The sequence below is a fragment of the Magallana gigas genome, chromosome 2 (assembly GCF_963853765.1).
Source record: "Magallana gigas chromosome 2, xbMagGiga1.1, whole genome shotgun sequence".
Taxonomy (NCBI): domain Eukaryota; kingdom Metazoa; phylum Mollusca; class Bivalvia; order Ostreida; family Ostreidae; genus Magallana; species Magallana gigas.
The window spans coordinates 41696394-41711361 of NC_088854.1; the positions used below are offsets into that span (position 1 = coordinate 41696394).

General features: G+C 33.9%; 1 protein-coding gene across 14 annotated transcripts in view; it reads right to left on the reverse strand.

The window, feature by feature from the left end:
- The window catches only part of LOC105333703 (ras GTPase-activating protein nGAP), a 58946-nt gene that overhangs the window by 35970 nt on the left and 8008 nt on the right, over window positions 1-14968 (reverse strand). For 5 of the 14 annotated variants that reach the window (XM_011436799.4, XM_011436801.4, XM_011436800.4 and 2 more), the window contains exons 2-5: window positions 14820-14947; window positions 14555-14717; window positions 14112-14207; window positions 7963-8028 (exon numbers count right to left, since the gene is read on the reverse strand). In XM_011436799.4, coding sequence (XP_011435101.3) covers window positions 7963-8028; window positions 14112-14207; window positions 14555-14717; window positions 14820-14947 — 453 coding nt within the window. Of the gene's footprint in view, window positions 1-2507; window positions 2686-6589; window positions 6749-7962; window positions 8029-9728; window positions 11346-14111; window positions 14208-14554; window positions 14718-14819; window positions 14948-14968 lie in introns of those variants that run through there. The other 9 variants (XM_011436813.4, XM_020069501.3, XM_011436806.4 and 6 more) reach the window with 6 other exon arrangements.

The following is a 14968-nucleotide window of genomic DNA, read 5'->3' on the forward strand; positions in this document are numbered from 1 at the left end:
CTTGGGTACCCCATGTTAAGTTAATCACTTTCACTGCCTTCTCGCGTGTCTTAAAATCTCTTTATTCCTACGATTTATTTCAACATACATTGTCTTTATCTTCTTTTTTTTCCATAGGTTAATTTTTCTCCTTCAAGAAAACATTTGTTGCGTGCACTAAAACACAATGTGGTATTTTTCATTAAAAGTTAAATGGTAAATATATGAAGCCCCTTTCATTGTATTGCGAACTTATTCGATGTACACCAATTAGAATTTTTTTCTCATGATCGAATCTAAATTCTGACTCACTGTTCTCATGCTATAAGTAATATTATTACGAGTTTAGGCGAATTTAAGTTTAAATATCTATTAATTACAAATTTCACTGCTTGTACACCTGAACGTGCAGGTGTTACATTATCACCGATGTGGACAATCAAACAAAGATCGAATGACTGGGAATTTCAGCCTGTTTCTCCCCCATCTAGATTGATCTCTGATAATTATAATGCTTGAATTTCCCATACAGTTTTTACATGGTTCTCTTTAACATATTTTCCCTTTACACAGATGGGGTACACCCCATTTTTTCATTCAGCACACCCTCAGAGTATTACCAGCATGTCTCATTTCTTTGAAAATTTTATTGCATTTGCATTCAATTAATTCATTAGGACCAAGACGCTGTTACCCACCTATGTAATTATACAAATAAACTGCATACTTTATTGAGTTCTGCTTCAAACAAAAGCAAAATGTGCAAAAAAATTTCTTATATTCCCATATTCACTAAATTGTTTCTGACAAATGATAACAAGAAAAAAAATTCCATCCACAGGTGAGTCTGTAAGAAAGATTATCCGAGGTACAAGTCTTCTTACATGTGCAGAAAAATCAATTTTATGTTTATCCCTTCAATTATTGTACAGAATTGTGAAGGCCGGGCCGCGCGCGCCCGCCAAGCCCTGATAATGTACCACCCCTACCTCCACCTCTACCCTGATTTAGTTATCTCTATCAGCACTGACAGCCCATATATCAAACAAATGACATAATTCCATTGTGCAAATTGTTCAGCTGTTGACCCTCCATTGCTGTGAAACAAAACCTTCCCAGCTTTCACCCTCATATCTAGGGGTATGATATAATAATCATATTCATAATTCACTGTTAGTGACAATTATGAAATATTTTTGAAAGACCCACCAGTCTGGCCGTCTTCATTTCTCAGGTTATATAATCACTTCACCTTTGTATTTAACGACTTACCTATTTTCTTTGCTTGCTATCATAAACCTCATTTCATTAAGGTGTGTATACTTTAAAACAAACCAATAAATCATCTTTACTCTGAGAGAGAAACTAAACCTTCAATACTTTTTATGTAGGTCGAACACACCTTGCAAAATTTACCTGCCATAGATTATAATCAAGAGAGGTACAAAATAAAATGGCACTACTGTCCACATATATAAACACAGTCTCACCGAGATTACAAACTGTTTGATACTACCTTTAAATTAACAGACCTATAATGATGTTATTAGCCAATGTACCTGGCTGTGCATTTTGTACATGTACCTGGTATTAAATACAGTTAATTTGTAAACATTGTATAGTAGGACTAAAGTTCATGCTTATGGAACAACCCACATAATATCTTTAACATTGATATCAAATCGGGGGAAGCAGGACACAAACTACCCAAATAAAAGAAAAATGCAGTGTCACCGAGTTAAGATTACGAGCAAAACAAACTTCAAGTACGGTAACTTCCCCGAAATCCAGATTTTTTTGCTTGCGTCAATTAATCAACGCTTAAAATTGGGAAGTGCAAGAGATAATCTTACAGATTAATTTAACAAAATACATCATGCTCAATGAAGACATCTGATAGGTACCGTATCTTTGTTCTGACGACACCCGGATTTAAAACATAATCCATCAGAGCCATGTTGCACTATATCCACCTTTGAGACTTTGTGAACTCCCAGACAAAGTCAGGAGGATGTAAAGATCTAGTACCCGTTTACCTTTCTTTTGTATGTTACACTTCAAATGGCCAGTGAAACATTTTTGTGATAATCACAAACTCTACATGAAAAAATATTATATATGACACAATATTCTTAACAAATAACAAAGTATATCCGACTGTCGGACATGTGGACTTTTTTGCAAAGACTTCATGACCCATAAGATATGGAACCCCCCCCCCCCAAAAAAAAAGACATTAGCGGGGCCATTTTTGTGATATTCACAAATATACTACATACATCATTACTCAAGATATAAAAATAGCATGATTGTCACGACATAACTTTGCAAATTTTCAAGGCAATATGACTTCATATGACACATGATATATGGACCCCAACTTTCTGTTTAAACATATAATTATTGTTTATGTATTTCATTTGACAATAACATTTCAAAAAACAGTTCTAAATTTTTAAAGTTCATACTACAGTGAGCTTAGAATTTAAAATCTAAAAGATAAAAAAGGTGCATGACATCATCATTACCTTTTAGTGTTGATATTAAACATCCAAGCTCCAAGTAGAATTATGAGTCTCAAACATCAGACCCTAGATAACACTAATCTCCTCAAACTTGTCCTGAATTAGACTCTATTTACCTGAGTGACACACATATATTTTTTTCCGAGTTTAGGAAATCACCACACGTAGGCATTTGTTGTCAGTTCAAAATATGTTATAGAATCGTTACGGTCCCTGCATGCTCTAGTTTTGTCTCAGTCAGGTATATATACAAGGGTATGCGCTGCCAATCTTAAATTACCAGGTATAGACTGGATGTAAGAGACATAATGCTGGGTAATACATGTCAACAAAGGTCCAAGATTACATATAACTCTTGCCTGTAGCTAGCTTATCTTTGATCCTGTGACCACATGATATATTCACATATTAGCTTTGACAGACAATCATGCACCATATATATGAATAAAACCTAAAACAATGTTCACGTTTTCTTCATTTTTCAGGTGACAATTAATTCACAAATTCTCCGTATTTGATAGGTACTCAATCATCGCAAATATCATCTTAATTGAGTACAAACAGACCTGAACTGTACAATACACTGTGCGTGGACTCTTTCTGAAAGATTAAGAACTTGTAGCCTTTATCCTTGCTTATCCTTTCTTATCCCGAAAAAATCCCAAACAGTTCCTAATCTGACTAATGATCAATGAATCAAATTTCTTTTGACAGTCACGCTTTTATAGATTCCCATTAAAATGACCACATTCTCAAACCGTATAAACCACCCCATTTAACTGAATAAACATTATTACTTACCAAAGCAAAATTAAACTTCAGTAGGTATGTGGACATCATTATCTATATAATACCCAGGTTTGGCATTTCGGCAACAAGGTGGGAAAAAAATTTTCATTGAAAAACTGGCCGCACCAAGGCTTCAAATGACCAATGATTGTTTGAACTTTACATGCGTGGTCGAAAAATAATGGGTCTAAAATCAAGACTGCAATAAATATTCAAAGTTCAAAGTGGTCTTTTCAAATGAAAACTTGTTTATCCGTGACTGATGTCACACCTTTTGATCTTCCATATCCTGTGGTTCCAATAATGTGATAATGAATCTCCTTGACACAGTAGGAAAAACTGTTGAGATTGTAATACCAATCAAAAACGAACCACTTAAACGGTCTTTTGTGAATTTTTATCATTTTATTTCAAAAACTTTCTTTGGAGTTCTTGGGCTACGATATTGCACGTAATTACAAATAAACTTTCACTTGTTGAATTGCCGGACCCAAACACTACTTAGACAAAGACAGAATAGCGAGAATTATTTTCAACGCTCCCCGTTGTCCAAATTTCTTTAATATACAAATACTTATCAGTTCTAAGCACCTACTTTATATTGGGAATGTAAACTCTTTAATGGTTTCAATAATTCCAAAGGCCCTGTTGAGGGTCAAAAGATACGAAATATTAAATTTTCAAACAGAAACAAATTTACCTGATATCCTAGAGCCAAGGGTATGCGACAGGGATTGTGTCAATTACAAATATCTCATGGACCTTACTGTGTTATCAAGTTTCTTAAATTATTATCTGAAGTACATATCAGGATTATGAACACCCATCAGGGATTTTGAACAATCTTGATAAAACATTGTAGAATATGACTTACCAAATCTGCCTGCAGAGTATAATTCAGTGTGTAGAGTATGAATTTGCAGTGGTAAAACTTGTAGAGCAATATTGTCAAAAGCAAAAGGATATTTGTGTGATTTTGTGAATGTACATCACTCCCCCCCCCCTCCCCCACCCCCTCTATCTATGACTGACATCGGATTAACAACGGCCCTTATTTCTGAGGAACAAACCATCCTTGTACAAATTCAAAGAGATGGCCATCTTGGCTTCTAAGGCAAAAATGTCTGCACCCATTTGATATTTTGCAATATTTCCATTAGCTTTCAAACCAATTCATGCTGACATCAAAAATGACTGTGTGCAATAGATTGTCAGATGCCTGCACAAATCTCCGAGTATTCCGGGAAGAATCTACCAAGTTGTCACAAGCCCACGCTTAATTGTTGTAGTAAATCAGCCCTTAACTGATGGGAGAGGTATTATCTCCATTTTCCAGCATACATCTGGCAAAACTGCAGCTAAAAAAAACCCTCAGAGCATCTAATGTTGCTTTATACATATTGCTTCACTCATTCCCCTTGGTTTGATTGTATTCACAAAAAGTATTTTTTTGTTGCAGTAAATATGCTTCACACATGTGCTGCATGAACTAAATAAATATGTAACAACATTTTTTACATTATAACCAGAATATACGAGATTCTTCAAAAGCCAAAAGTGTTGTGAAACATTTGCTGCTACTCCCTCCTCCCCCCACCCCCCCCCCCCCCTAAAAAAAGTGAAAAAAAATATACCAAACATAAACTCACCAACAATTTTAATACTTCTTAATATGCTTCAAGGGAAAAAATAACTATCAAAAGATCAACTTTTCTCAGCTCAAGTTCCATAGTACCAACACTGGATATTAAATAAACAGGACATCAAAAATGTAATGAGATCCCCCTCCTTCCCTTACCCCCAATCCTATCCTGGGTGTTTGTTTTTTTCACATTGTTCTCTAGCACTTGCCCTATCCTTCATTTACCAATACCAGTACTACTTTTGAGGTATTTTCAAAGATCTTGAACCTTTCAACGGAAACTTTTCGACAGAGTCAACAAAAAGTTTGAAATATTTGGCCACCAGAATTGCGGAAACCTTTTGTATGCTCAAGCACTTAGCCTTAATATTATTTCACCCACACCAGCTTCGCACGAAGAAGTGAAATATTTATTTCCTGTAATTTTGTTCACCTTTGAGCACAGCATTTTTATTCAGGTATACAAAGGTAGAATTTCACACTTTGATATTACCACCTGTGATCACCCACCCCTGTGTGATCCATTTGTTTAACATTCCAAGAGAGGTCACTGTTCAGTATGTTAAATGGTAAATTAGTTTTAATGACCTACATTAAACTATGAGTAACCCTATCTCTCATCACTGATTCATAGTGCATTTTTTTTGTGTATGCAATATTTCATTAAATTAAATGAGTAATTTGACTATAATGTCTAATAATTGATTCATCATAATGTGTTTATTGTACACGTGCATATACTACGTATTTACAGGACTAAAGGCGCATTTGTATTTCAGGGATGAGTTAAATACTAACAATTAATAAAGAAAACAAATCAAAATTTTCCTTATACATTTAGGATGGGGAGGGGGCTTATATTGGGTTATTGCAGTTTGAAACTATTTGTAAGGAATGCACTTTCTTAAATTTCATTGGAGGATTATTAATTTCTACCTCTGTTTAAAGTTAACTTTTTTAATTGGCAAGGCCTCATAAATTGAGTTCCTTCATTTATGAATAGACACCACAGTGTGGAGAGGAACAGGTATGGATAGGTACAAGTAAATTAAAGCTAAGAATTCCTTATTAATAATTAAATTAAGCCAAAAATTAGAACATAATTTATTGGCAACTGAATGGTAACTTTGTTACAAATCTCATTTATACAAGTGAAATCATGTTCAGTATGACATGTATTACATCTAAAACTTCGGAATTTCATGAATACCAGTAAAGAATTCTTGGCAAATTCATACAGACATATAAAAGTATATTTGACATGGCAGTATCTGTGTATCTTGTCATAAAATCATAGAGGCCCCTCTAAGAATCTGTCCCTTAATTCATCTTCAACCTTTTTTTGCTTTTAATCTTAACTCGATCTGCCAATAATTTTTTACGTACCAGAAGTTCATACATGCAAAAGCAATTAAAAATGCATGCTGAAATTTCCCATGAAACAGCATCAAATGCATAACCCTATCCAACTTTGGAGGTTTAGACATTACAGCTTAGTTCATGTTAAATTTACGCATAACATTTAAACCAATGAGTTCATATAGAAATCTTAAAAAAGTGACCCTATGTATTAAAGATCCGAGCCATTTTTACATGTTATGATTTATGTATAAACCTAAGCAGTATCTTTATGATTATGATAACAAATTCTTACCCTCTTCTGCAGCACTAGATAAAATCTCGTAAGACCGACTACGATTTTTCATTTTCATCGGCATTTTGGTCTGTTAAGATTCAGACACTATCAGGACTAAACTGATGAAGAAAAATGACCAAGGAGCAATTTCCGTCAACCATCGGAAGGCACCAAGAGAAGTTACGAGACAACTTCCTGTATCGTTAAGTCACCCTGTTTACAGCAGCCATTACAACTTGTCATTCCGAACATAGGGATTTTGTCTTAACATAATCTTGCTAGCCTGGCCCGCCCTTAAATCTGCACTTTTACTTCTTACTGTATATATATACTTAACTAGCTATTGAACTGCTAAGTGAAACTTATGAAGTGGAAGCTGTGTGCTGTCATGCACTTCAAAGCCAATTAAAAAAGTACATTTTATACCAAGATCATGTATATAAAACTGAGACTGTATTTGATAAACAGGATCTACTTATTGAGATGCGGTGACCGTGTAAACAATCCCTACAGATGGTCTATAGCTACGTGTAATAGTTATGAAGTGTTGCTATCTTTAACTCTCTTCTACATGATCCTTCTTTATTTATCATTATTAACATCTCATGAACAACATTTTTTTAATGGTCTAGCTCCCCAGTCCGCCTAAGCGTAATTCAACAATAATGGACTATACTAACTAAGTCACTATAATGACCTTCACACTTTACCTATAAACCCTGAAATAATTGTCTTTTTTGTGAGACATTTTACAATGGAATTTTTAAGAACTGTATAATTCAATAAATACTGCAAATCATTTCTACCACATTTATCAAAGGTCTTTTTTATCTTCGTGCATCTTGCCTATACTGGTAAGTAAAATACTCATTATTATATTTTACTCTTCTAAAGAAAATAAGGTCAAGGATAACCAAGATCACCGTATATGTCAAGGTCAAATTTTCAAATGAATCCACAGGCAGATCTTTACACAAAAGTTATGCTTGGCCATGTTTTTTCCCTTAGAGATGATATATGGGTAACCAAATCAATATTCTGTACTTGATACATCATAAAAACTACAGGGAGAAAAATCAAAACCATTAAAGACGGTATACACATGCTTGATTCCAATTTAACACTTAGCAGTTCTAAAGGTATTCATTATTAGGACATTATGCAGTGAGGGGCAACAACAAGTGAGATACCTGTAGATTCTCAGTTTGATTTCCCTGTGGAAGTGAGACACAAATATTAAAAGGGAGCTCATTTTGTGTTTTTGAGGGGAGGATGGCTCGAGATCTGCAAACAAGATGATCTAGCAGGCATTGCTAATAGGCTGCCATGATCTAGCTGTATATATATTACTCTCGAAGCCTCCTTAAAGATGCTTGCAAGATGTGACTCACCTGGCATGCTGTCGTTGAAGGTGTCCAGGATAGGGGATCTGCTGAACTTGTCCAATGGACAGGACACTGAAATAATTAAAGTACTGATAAGATCCAAGAGAAAATGTTGAATTTAGAAATTATATATCTTTGAAACTATTTTTAGCAGCATAATTTTTAACGACGATAAATAAATATATGTAATGTTGTGAATCTTTTCCTGTAAGCTGTTGAAAAATATAACTATTTTAGGATACTAAATATAGCTAAGATGATTATAAACAAGTATGATATACAAGATTGTTCGATATATGGAAGAGTGTAAAAAGACAAGTCAGGATCAAGGTCAAAGTATGCAAAAAGAAAACGTTTTAAAACAATTTCAATTTGCTAATACATGTACATGTGTATATATAATGAAGGAAATACAAATTTTGTAAAATATTCTTCTCCTTCTTTTAAGTCACACAGAAAATATTAATGCCAAATAAATATGCATAAAGTATGATTTGGAAATCAGTTGGATCAAGATCTCAGCATGTACAGCAATTTACACATGAAAAAAAGAAACTGATTTAAAATAAGAAACCCACCCACACACTATTTTCAATCAATGTTGATTCAACGATAATGATTAACCATTAAGTCTACTAGCTGTTTTAACAAATTCTGCATCTTTTGATTTTGAATTCATCCTATTTTCAGAATCCTTGTTTTATTTTGATGTAGCGATGGAGTCTATCTAATCTAAATATATTAGCTACATGCTACATGCTCTTTTATCATTTATAAATCAACTGAATCCATTTTCTTCTTCTGCAATCAGAAATCTTTCAATGTCACCTTCAAAAATGCAGTATATTTATGAGAGAGAAGAAACCTGAAAACAAGTCTATTACATAAAACAGATCGAGTAAGAGTAAAAAAAAAAAAAAAAAAAAAATGGCTAGCTATTTGGAAAGAAGCGCAAGCATTCAAAAATCATTAACGTGCTTCCATCACAAAAACACAGTGTCTGTTCTTAATTACTAAGTAACAACTCAATTTTCGTGGCATGTCTAATATTATCCCATTGAATGGTTTTTTAGATGAATTATTCAATTAGCAGCTTTCCGTGCATTTCTTTAACATTCAACACATGGTAAATTGCAACTGTCTGTCAATTCTAACTTTCAGAGATAAATGGATCATTTGAATTCTGTAATGATAGAAAAACCAAAGGAGTATATGTGTATATAAAAGAGCTGCAGGGTCCATTAAAATCCAAGTTGTATGGTAGGTTTTGTGGAGAATATGACTCATTATTTACAGTTTCTTGCAGTAAGTGAAAGGTATTTGGAAGCCAAAACTTCGATTTCTTGGATGACCGATAAAAGTTCTGTATAGCATTTGGGATAAGGAAAAAAAAAACAAACCAATATAGCCCTTAGTTTTTCAGCATAGAAAAAAATTATCTTTGGCATAAAACCATAGAATAAAACTCTAATACAAAGTAAACACATTTGTGAAAAAAAACCTCAAGTCGATGAAATGAAAATGTATTGATGGTATATTGCATAACTGAGTCTGCTAGACATTCTAATTGATTCAGTCTTTGGAATAACTTTTATGTAAACTTAATTAACTCTGAAAAAGTCCTTTCAATAATTAACTGTCAACTTTTCTTCATAAAACGTCAAATCCAGTCTGACTGAGAAGAGCGCATTATAGATTTTTTACATGAGATAAAGAGGTTCTAATTATATATATATGTATTGATTTTAAATCTCTGAAGCATATATACGTACCCAAGTCAAGAGACTGTGTCAACTTGTACTTCTTAGATCGAGTAAAAAACATTTTCGGATGTGTAAATGTCCACAGCGATTATCCTTTAGAACTACTACACATCAACATACAAAGAACTTATTTCCACAGAGTTGATCGAGAGAGATTAGCAGTTTGCAGTTCTCCATTTTGGTCCCGCTGTCCAGCTCCGTGCTATAGATTGAGAGTTACAGTATTTACTCATTATGTTTTAGTTCTCGCACAGGTGTTCAAAGTTTCCTCCAGCAACAAAAGGCTCAAAGTCCTAAGCAAACAGAAAACTCCAGCCCCAAAATAAAACAGCTTCCTGTAAATTCTGGAATATTTTACCGTAATGTCCCCAGTCCGTCGATATGTTACACATTCAAACGCACACACTGCTCAATTTAAGTCCTACTTCAGGTACAACAGTTGCAGAGCAAAAACTTCAAAACATCATTTTTCAATGGTTGTTCACAAGGAGATAGACCCTTAGCTGTTCAATTGGCAACATCTGTATATAAATACAAAAGCATCATTCAGTTTGAAGCAATACTGGCATTTCACCGGCATTTCACTGCATCCCACTTCCAACCGACATCAAATGTCAAAATGCACAATTTTTAATTGTTTTCCTCATAATCGTGTAGTGTCATGTTCAAGTGTTTGCATAATTATTATTCAATTTTGTTCGGTGGTAAATAATCTCCCTTCTCCGTCTGCATACAAAATGATACAATTTTTTCAGTATTTTTTTACGTTTATCAAACTTTGTACGCACGCAACAGCACTAAAAGCTGTGATCGGTCGTAATGAAACTCACACCGTCTCTGATAAGTGATCCTTATAATCTCACAACAAACCCTCACAGAAACGAAATGAACTCAGCTAATTCATCAACAAACAAAAAACAATGTCTGCTGTCTCACGGTCGTTTTGATGTAAACACTGATTGTATTGGTTTTGAAAATTGATCTTTCTGTCTTCAAACTTTCTTTAAATCTAATTCACTTGAATTCTTTTGTTAAAATGGTTTTCAATTTCACAATAGGGTTTTTAAGGCAATTGTACAGATAGAAAATAGTAAAATTTTGCCCTATTTAATTTTTAATTGTTATTTTTTCTCTAAGACATTAATTATTTTCTCTTTCAGTTGGAACATTTGAGACAAACTTCATTATTATTAAATAGTCTGCATAGATAAACAGAGCTTTTAACCATTCGTTTACTTGGATTTGAACTTAGATAAACCCCAAAAACTTAACAAAAGGATCAAATTACTACAACTAAATCAAATGACGCATACTAATCTCCAAAGTTCTAACTCAAGCTTTGCAAACAAAAATATCCTCTCTTTTATTCTTATCTTTCCCTAATTCCATCACGAAACCAAGAAAATAACTTTTGCCACAAAGTAAAGAAAAATCGTGATCTACAAGCACACAGAATATACAGCTTATATAACGTGAAAGACTACATGTCACTTCTAAACAACATTAAAGGTTAATTCAGCACATTTATCCAAGTATGAACATCTATGAATAAATCCGACACACTTCGAATGCTAAATTGACAGAAAGTATATATCCAATTCACTGCTACAGCTTTCCATCAAAATGTCACACCAGGGAAGTCAAAATATTCGATTTTTTTTATCTCTCTATTTTTTTTTCAACTTACACATCAAAAGTTTTCCTTCTTACACATTAAAAAACTTCCTGCCTTTGTAAATCTCTAATCTACAGAGAGAGAGGGTTCCTTTTTTGACTCCACCCTGGTCCTAATGCATGACTGCGGATAAAGCTCCCATTGTCAATTATACCTCTGCTGTGAAATTTGTCATTCAGATTTTGGATGCCCGTCTATTTTGTTTACTTGTCACACAACAGATCCACAAAAGACCCATCCATTGTCCCAGTGTCTCGCGGATCACCTCTGGAGACCCTGATTTGTATCAATTTCCTGCTAATGACCCAAATTTACACAGGTAGATCAAGATTCTTGCACTCTATTTCACTTTCATGTCAGCAAATGAGTAGAGAAATTTTACACCTATTTCTCCTCTAATAACTTAATTATATACCATTGACTTCATGCTTTTCGGATTTTATAATGACCTCTTAAAATAATGTAGCCAGAGGGTATAAAAATTAGCAGTTGTAAATAAATGTGAAATAACGGTACTGACAATTGCAGACAGAACAACAGACATTTCATTTCAAATACAATATACCAGTAACTAGAAAACTATCGAGTTTACTTATCACCTAATAGCAAGTTTGTGAGCCGGAGTAGAAATTTTCTTGAACAATAAATTTTGCACAAGAAAGATCAAATCAAATCTTTCAAGATATATATTTGACAATAAAGTCTTTGATCATTCCATAAGTGAAATGTAAGCCATGATTACTGGTGAGTCTAGTTATTTTATTGTATGTGTAAAATTATGTGCAGATATCCCCCCCCCCCCCCAACAGAAAACTCAATTTTGTTGATTTTCATTGTTTGATGAAAAACAAATTTAAAGTCTCAGACACAAGTTCTGAAAACTTAAAATGCACTTTTCTCGATTTTATTAAATATTACCTTATCCCTCAGAGCCTGAAGTTGGGATATTAACAACTTACAACATAGACCTCGATCAACATATTAGTAGAGGACTACTGTCATTTAAATTGATACTATTTGTACTATATAAAGATAAAACGATGACCATCGTGTCATTCAACCATGTACAGAATGAACGATTCTGTCATAATTAAGATATACGTTTTTGTGTGATATTTTCATGTATAATAATTGAAATAGAGATATTAACCGCCATGCCATATGATGAATAAATCCCAGCAAATTGTGACATGACATGACTCTTAGAAAATAAAGGACTATATAAAATCATAAATTTCAGTATGTGACTGAAAAATAAGATCATGTGTGATGTAGTCAATTTACATTGAATAAATGATCTTATCTTATATAGAGAAAGAGAGGACCAAGTATCATGTGATCTTTCAGGGTTCAATAGAGGAATACTGAATGTCCTCAAATCAACCCAGCCATAAGGAAGGAATCATGTGTCTTATGTTCATGTTAGCCCAAATTTTAACAGGGGAAAACCTGAACCATCAATCAAGAGACTACCATTATAGTACTAGCTGGTACATATATCATGAGGTCCTTCGAGAAAGTCAACAAACTCCTTCCCTGTGGCCATGTATTGCATTGTGATCACTTTAAAAAAGGAGAATACATACATATGTACTAATGTTTTTAGAATCTTCATCAAATAAAAAAAAAAGAGAAGAATATGATTTAGATCAGAAGATAAAGATGGCCTATTGTAGCAAACAATTGTTATGAGTCCAAAAGCTTCCTCGAATCATGATAGAGACAATCAAAGTGAATCACACATGGGTTACCAACGATAAAGATGACCATACTCAGTATGGAGGTGACCAGTGACTATTTAATATGTTACTGAGTGCTGGCAAACTATTTTTAATCATCACGAACATATATCAACACAAACTTTTTTATTTTGATAATATTGGATTTCTTTCCGAGCCCTGGATACTCATGACCAATTACAAGATTTATATCAAACAAGAAGCACCGGGCCGGCCGTAAAGACCTTATTTTCCAGTTTGCTGTTTGATATTAGACATTTCCTTTGGATTTAAATATAAAATTAAACATTTTCTTTGTGCAAAACTGCTGAGTATACCCTTAGGGAAGTATTTTTAAACTTCAATAAACATTTAATAGGTCAATGGCCAATAGTTGAAAAGAGAGGGTTATGGGCAAATTTTGGTCAATTTCATTCATTCAAAAGGAACATATTTTGTTGTAATGTTTACTTGAGTCTGGCCCATGGAGTGAGATCACAGAATTTAGCAGAGAGGCTATAAGATATAGCAATTCCTAAACTAAGAGAAGGAGGGAACATTCTTTGACCTAAAATATGACATTTATTACTGGCTTACAAAAAATCAGAGAAAAATGCGGAAAGAGAAACATAAGTGAGCAATTATGGATAAAACTTTTTACATACAAAAAAAATATATAGGCACAAAAAAATGAGAAAAATATGTTCCAATAAATAAGAGAAAAAGAGAAAGTGCTAATTAAGAGAGAGTGTTTACAATTTAAAAAAAAAGCATCTGGGCCCAAGATGTGCAGAATTAAGACATCTTAGTGCTCTTAAAAAGATCTTTAAATCATTCAATACTGTCAAGACTCTTTGAGAAAAGGGTAAAAAAGCCAAAAATCGTGACCAAAGAAAACTGCAATGACAACATATATTGAGACACTGAGGAAGATACAGGGAAAGTATACACTAAATGAGAAGAGGAATTATAATAAATGTACTACATCGAGCTGCAAACCTCCAAAGAACTGCGTAAGTCTTTGAAGTCGTCTAGCGGGCTTTGGCGAAGACCTTTCGATGTAAAACAGTTCCTCTGCACTCTGGCAGTTACGCACTAGGGAAAAGCATCGAACAGAAAACCACTTGTTAAAGAACTGGCATCAAAAAACTTTGGTTAATTTTGTTAGTTAATTAGCTGAGTGGCTCACTTTTAAACATTATCATCCATTTTTTGTCTCCTTAATAATTGGCTAATTTTCTTAAATGGTTATTTTTTTAATTTTTTTTAAATCATGCAAATTTCCCTTTCAAAAGTAGTTTTAAATCATGCATTCCCAACATGGTACCAAAGAGGAACGGAAATATTAGGAATCTATGCTGCAAAGCCACCGTAATGCTGTAATGCTGCATGGTTTTAGTCCATTAGTGTGTTTACAATTGTAAGTTTAAGACATCGCTTACTGCAGGCCTGTGGAGGATGCAACAAATGCTCATCCTGATGTTGTCTGGCATTTTCTTGGATGCTCTTCAGAGTTTCAAATCCCCATCTCTTGTCAAATTCCTGTTTCCCATCATCTAATCTCTTTTTCCTCAGGACCACTAAACCAGGCAATTCGTCTGCTCCCTACAATACATCAAAAGAGAGCAACATGTGTCAAGAAAGATAACTCTAAATTTTTGCTTATTTTTTTCACATTATAAAGGAGCATAATGAGGTACTACTTACCTCCTCTTGTTTGTGGAATGTCAATGTCTTGACATCCTCTCGCAGCACACAGAAGGAGGGCTCCCATGGAATGGGTGGTGCAGTGGTTCCAAAGAACCGTAACTTTGCGGTCTGATCGTGGGAGGCATCTGAAATTAAATCAAAGGAAA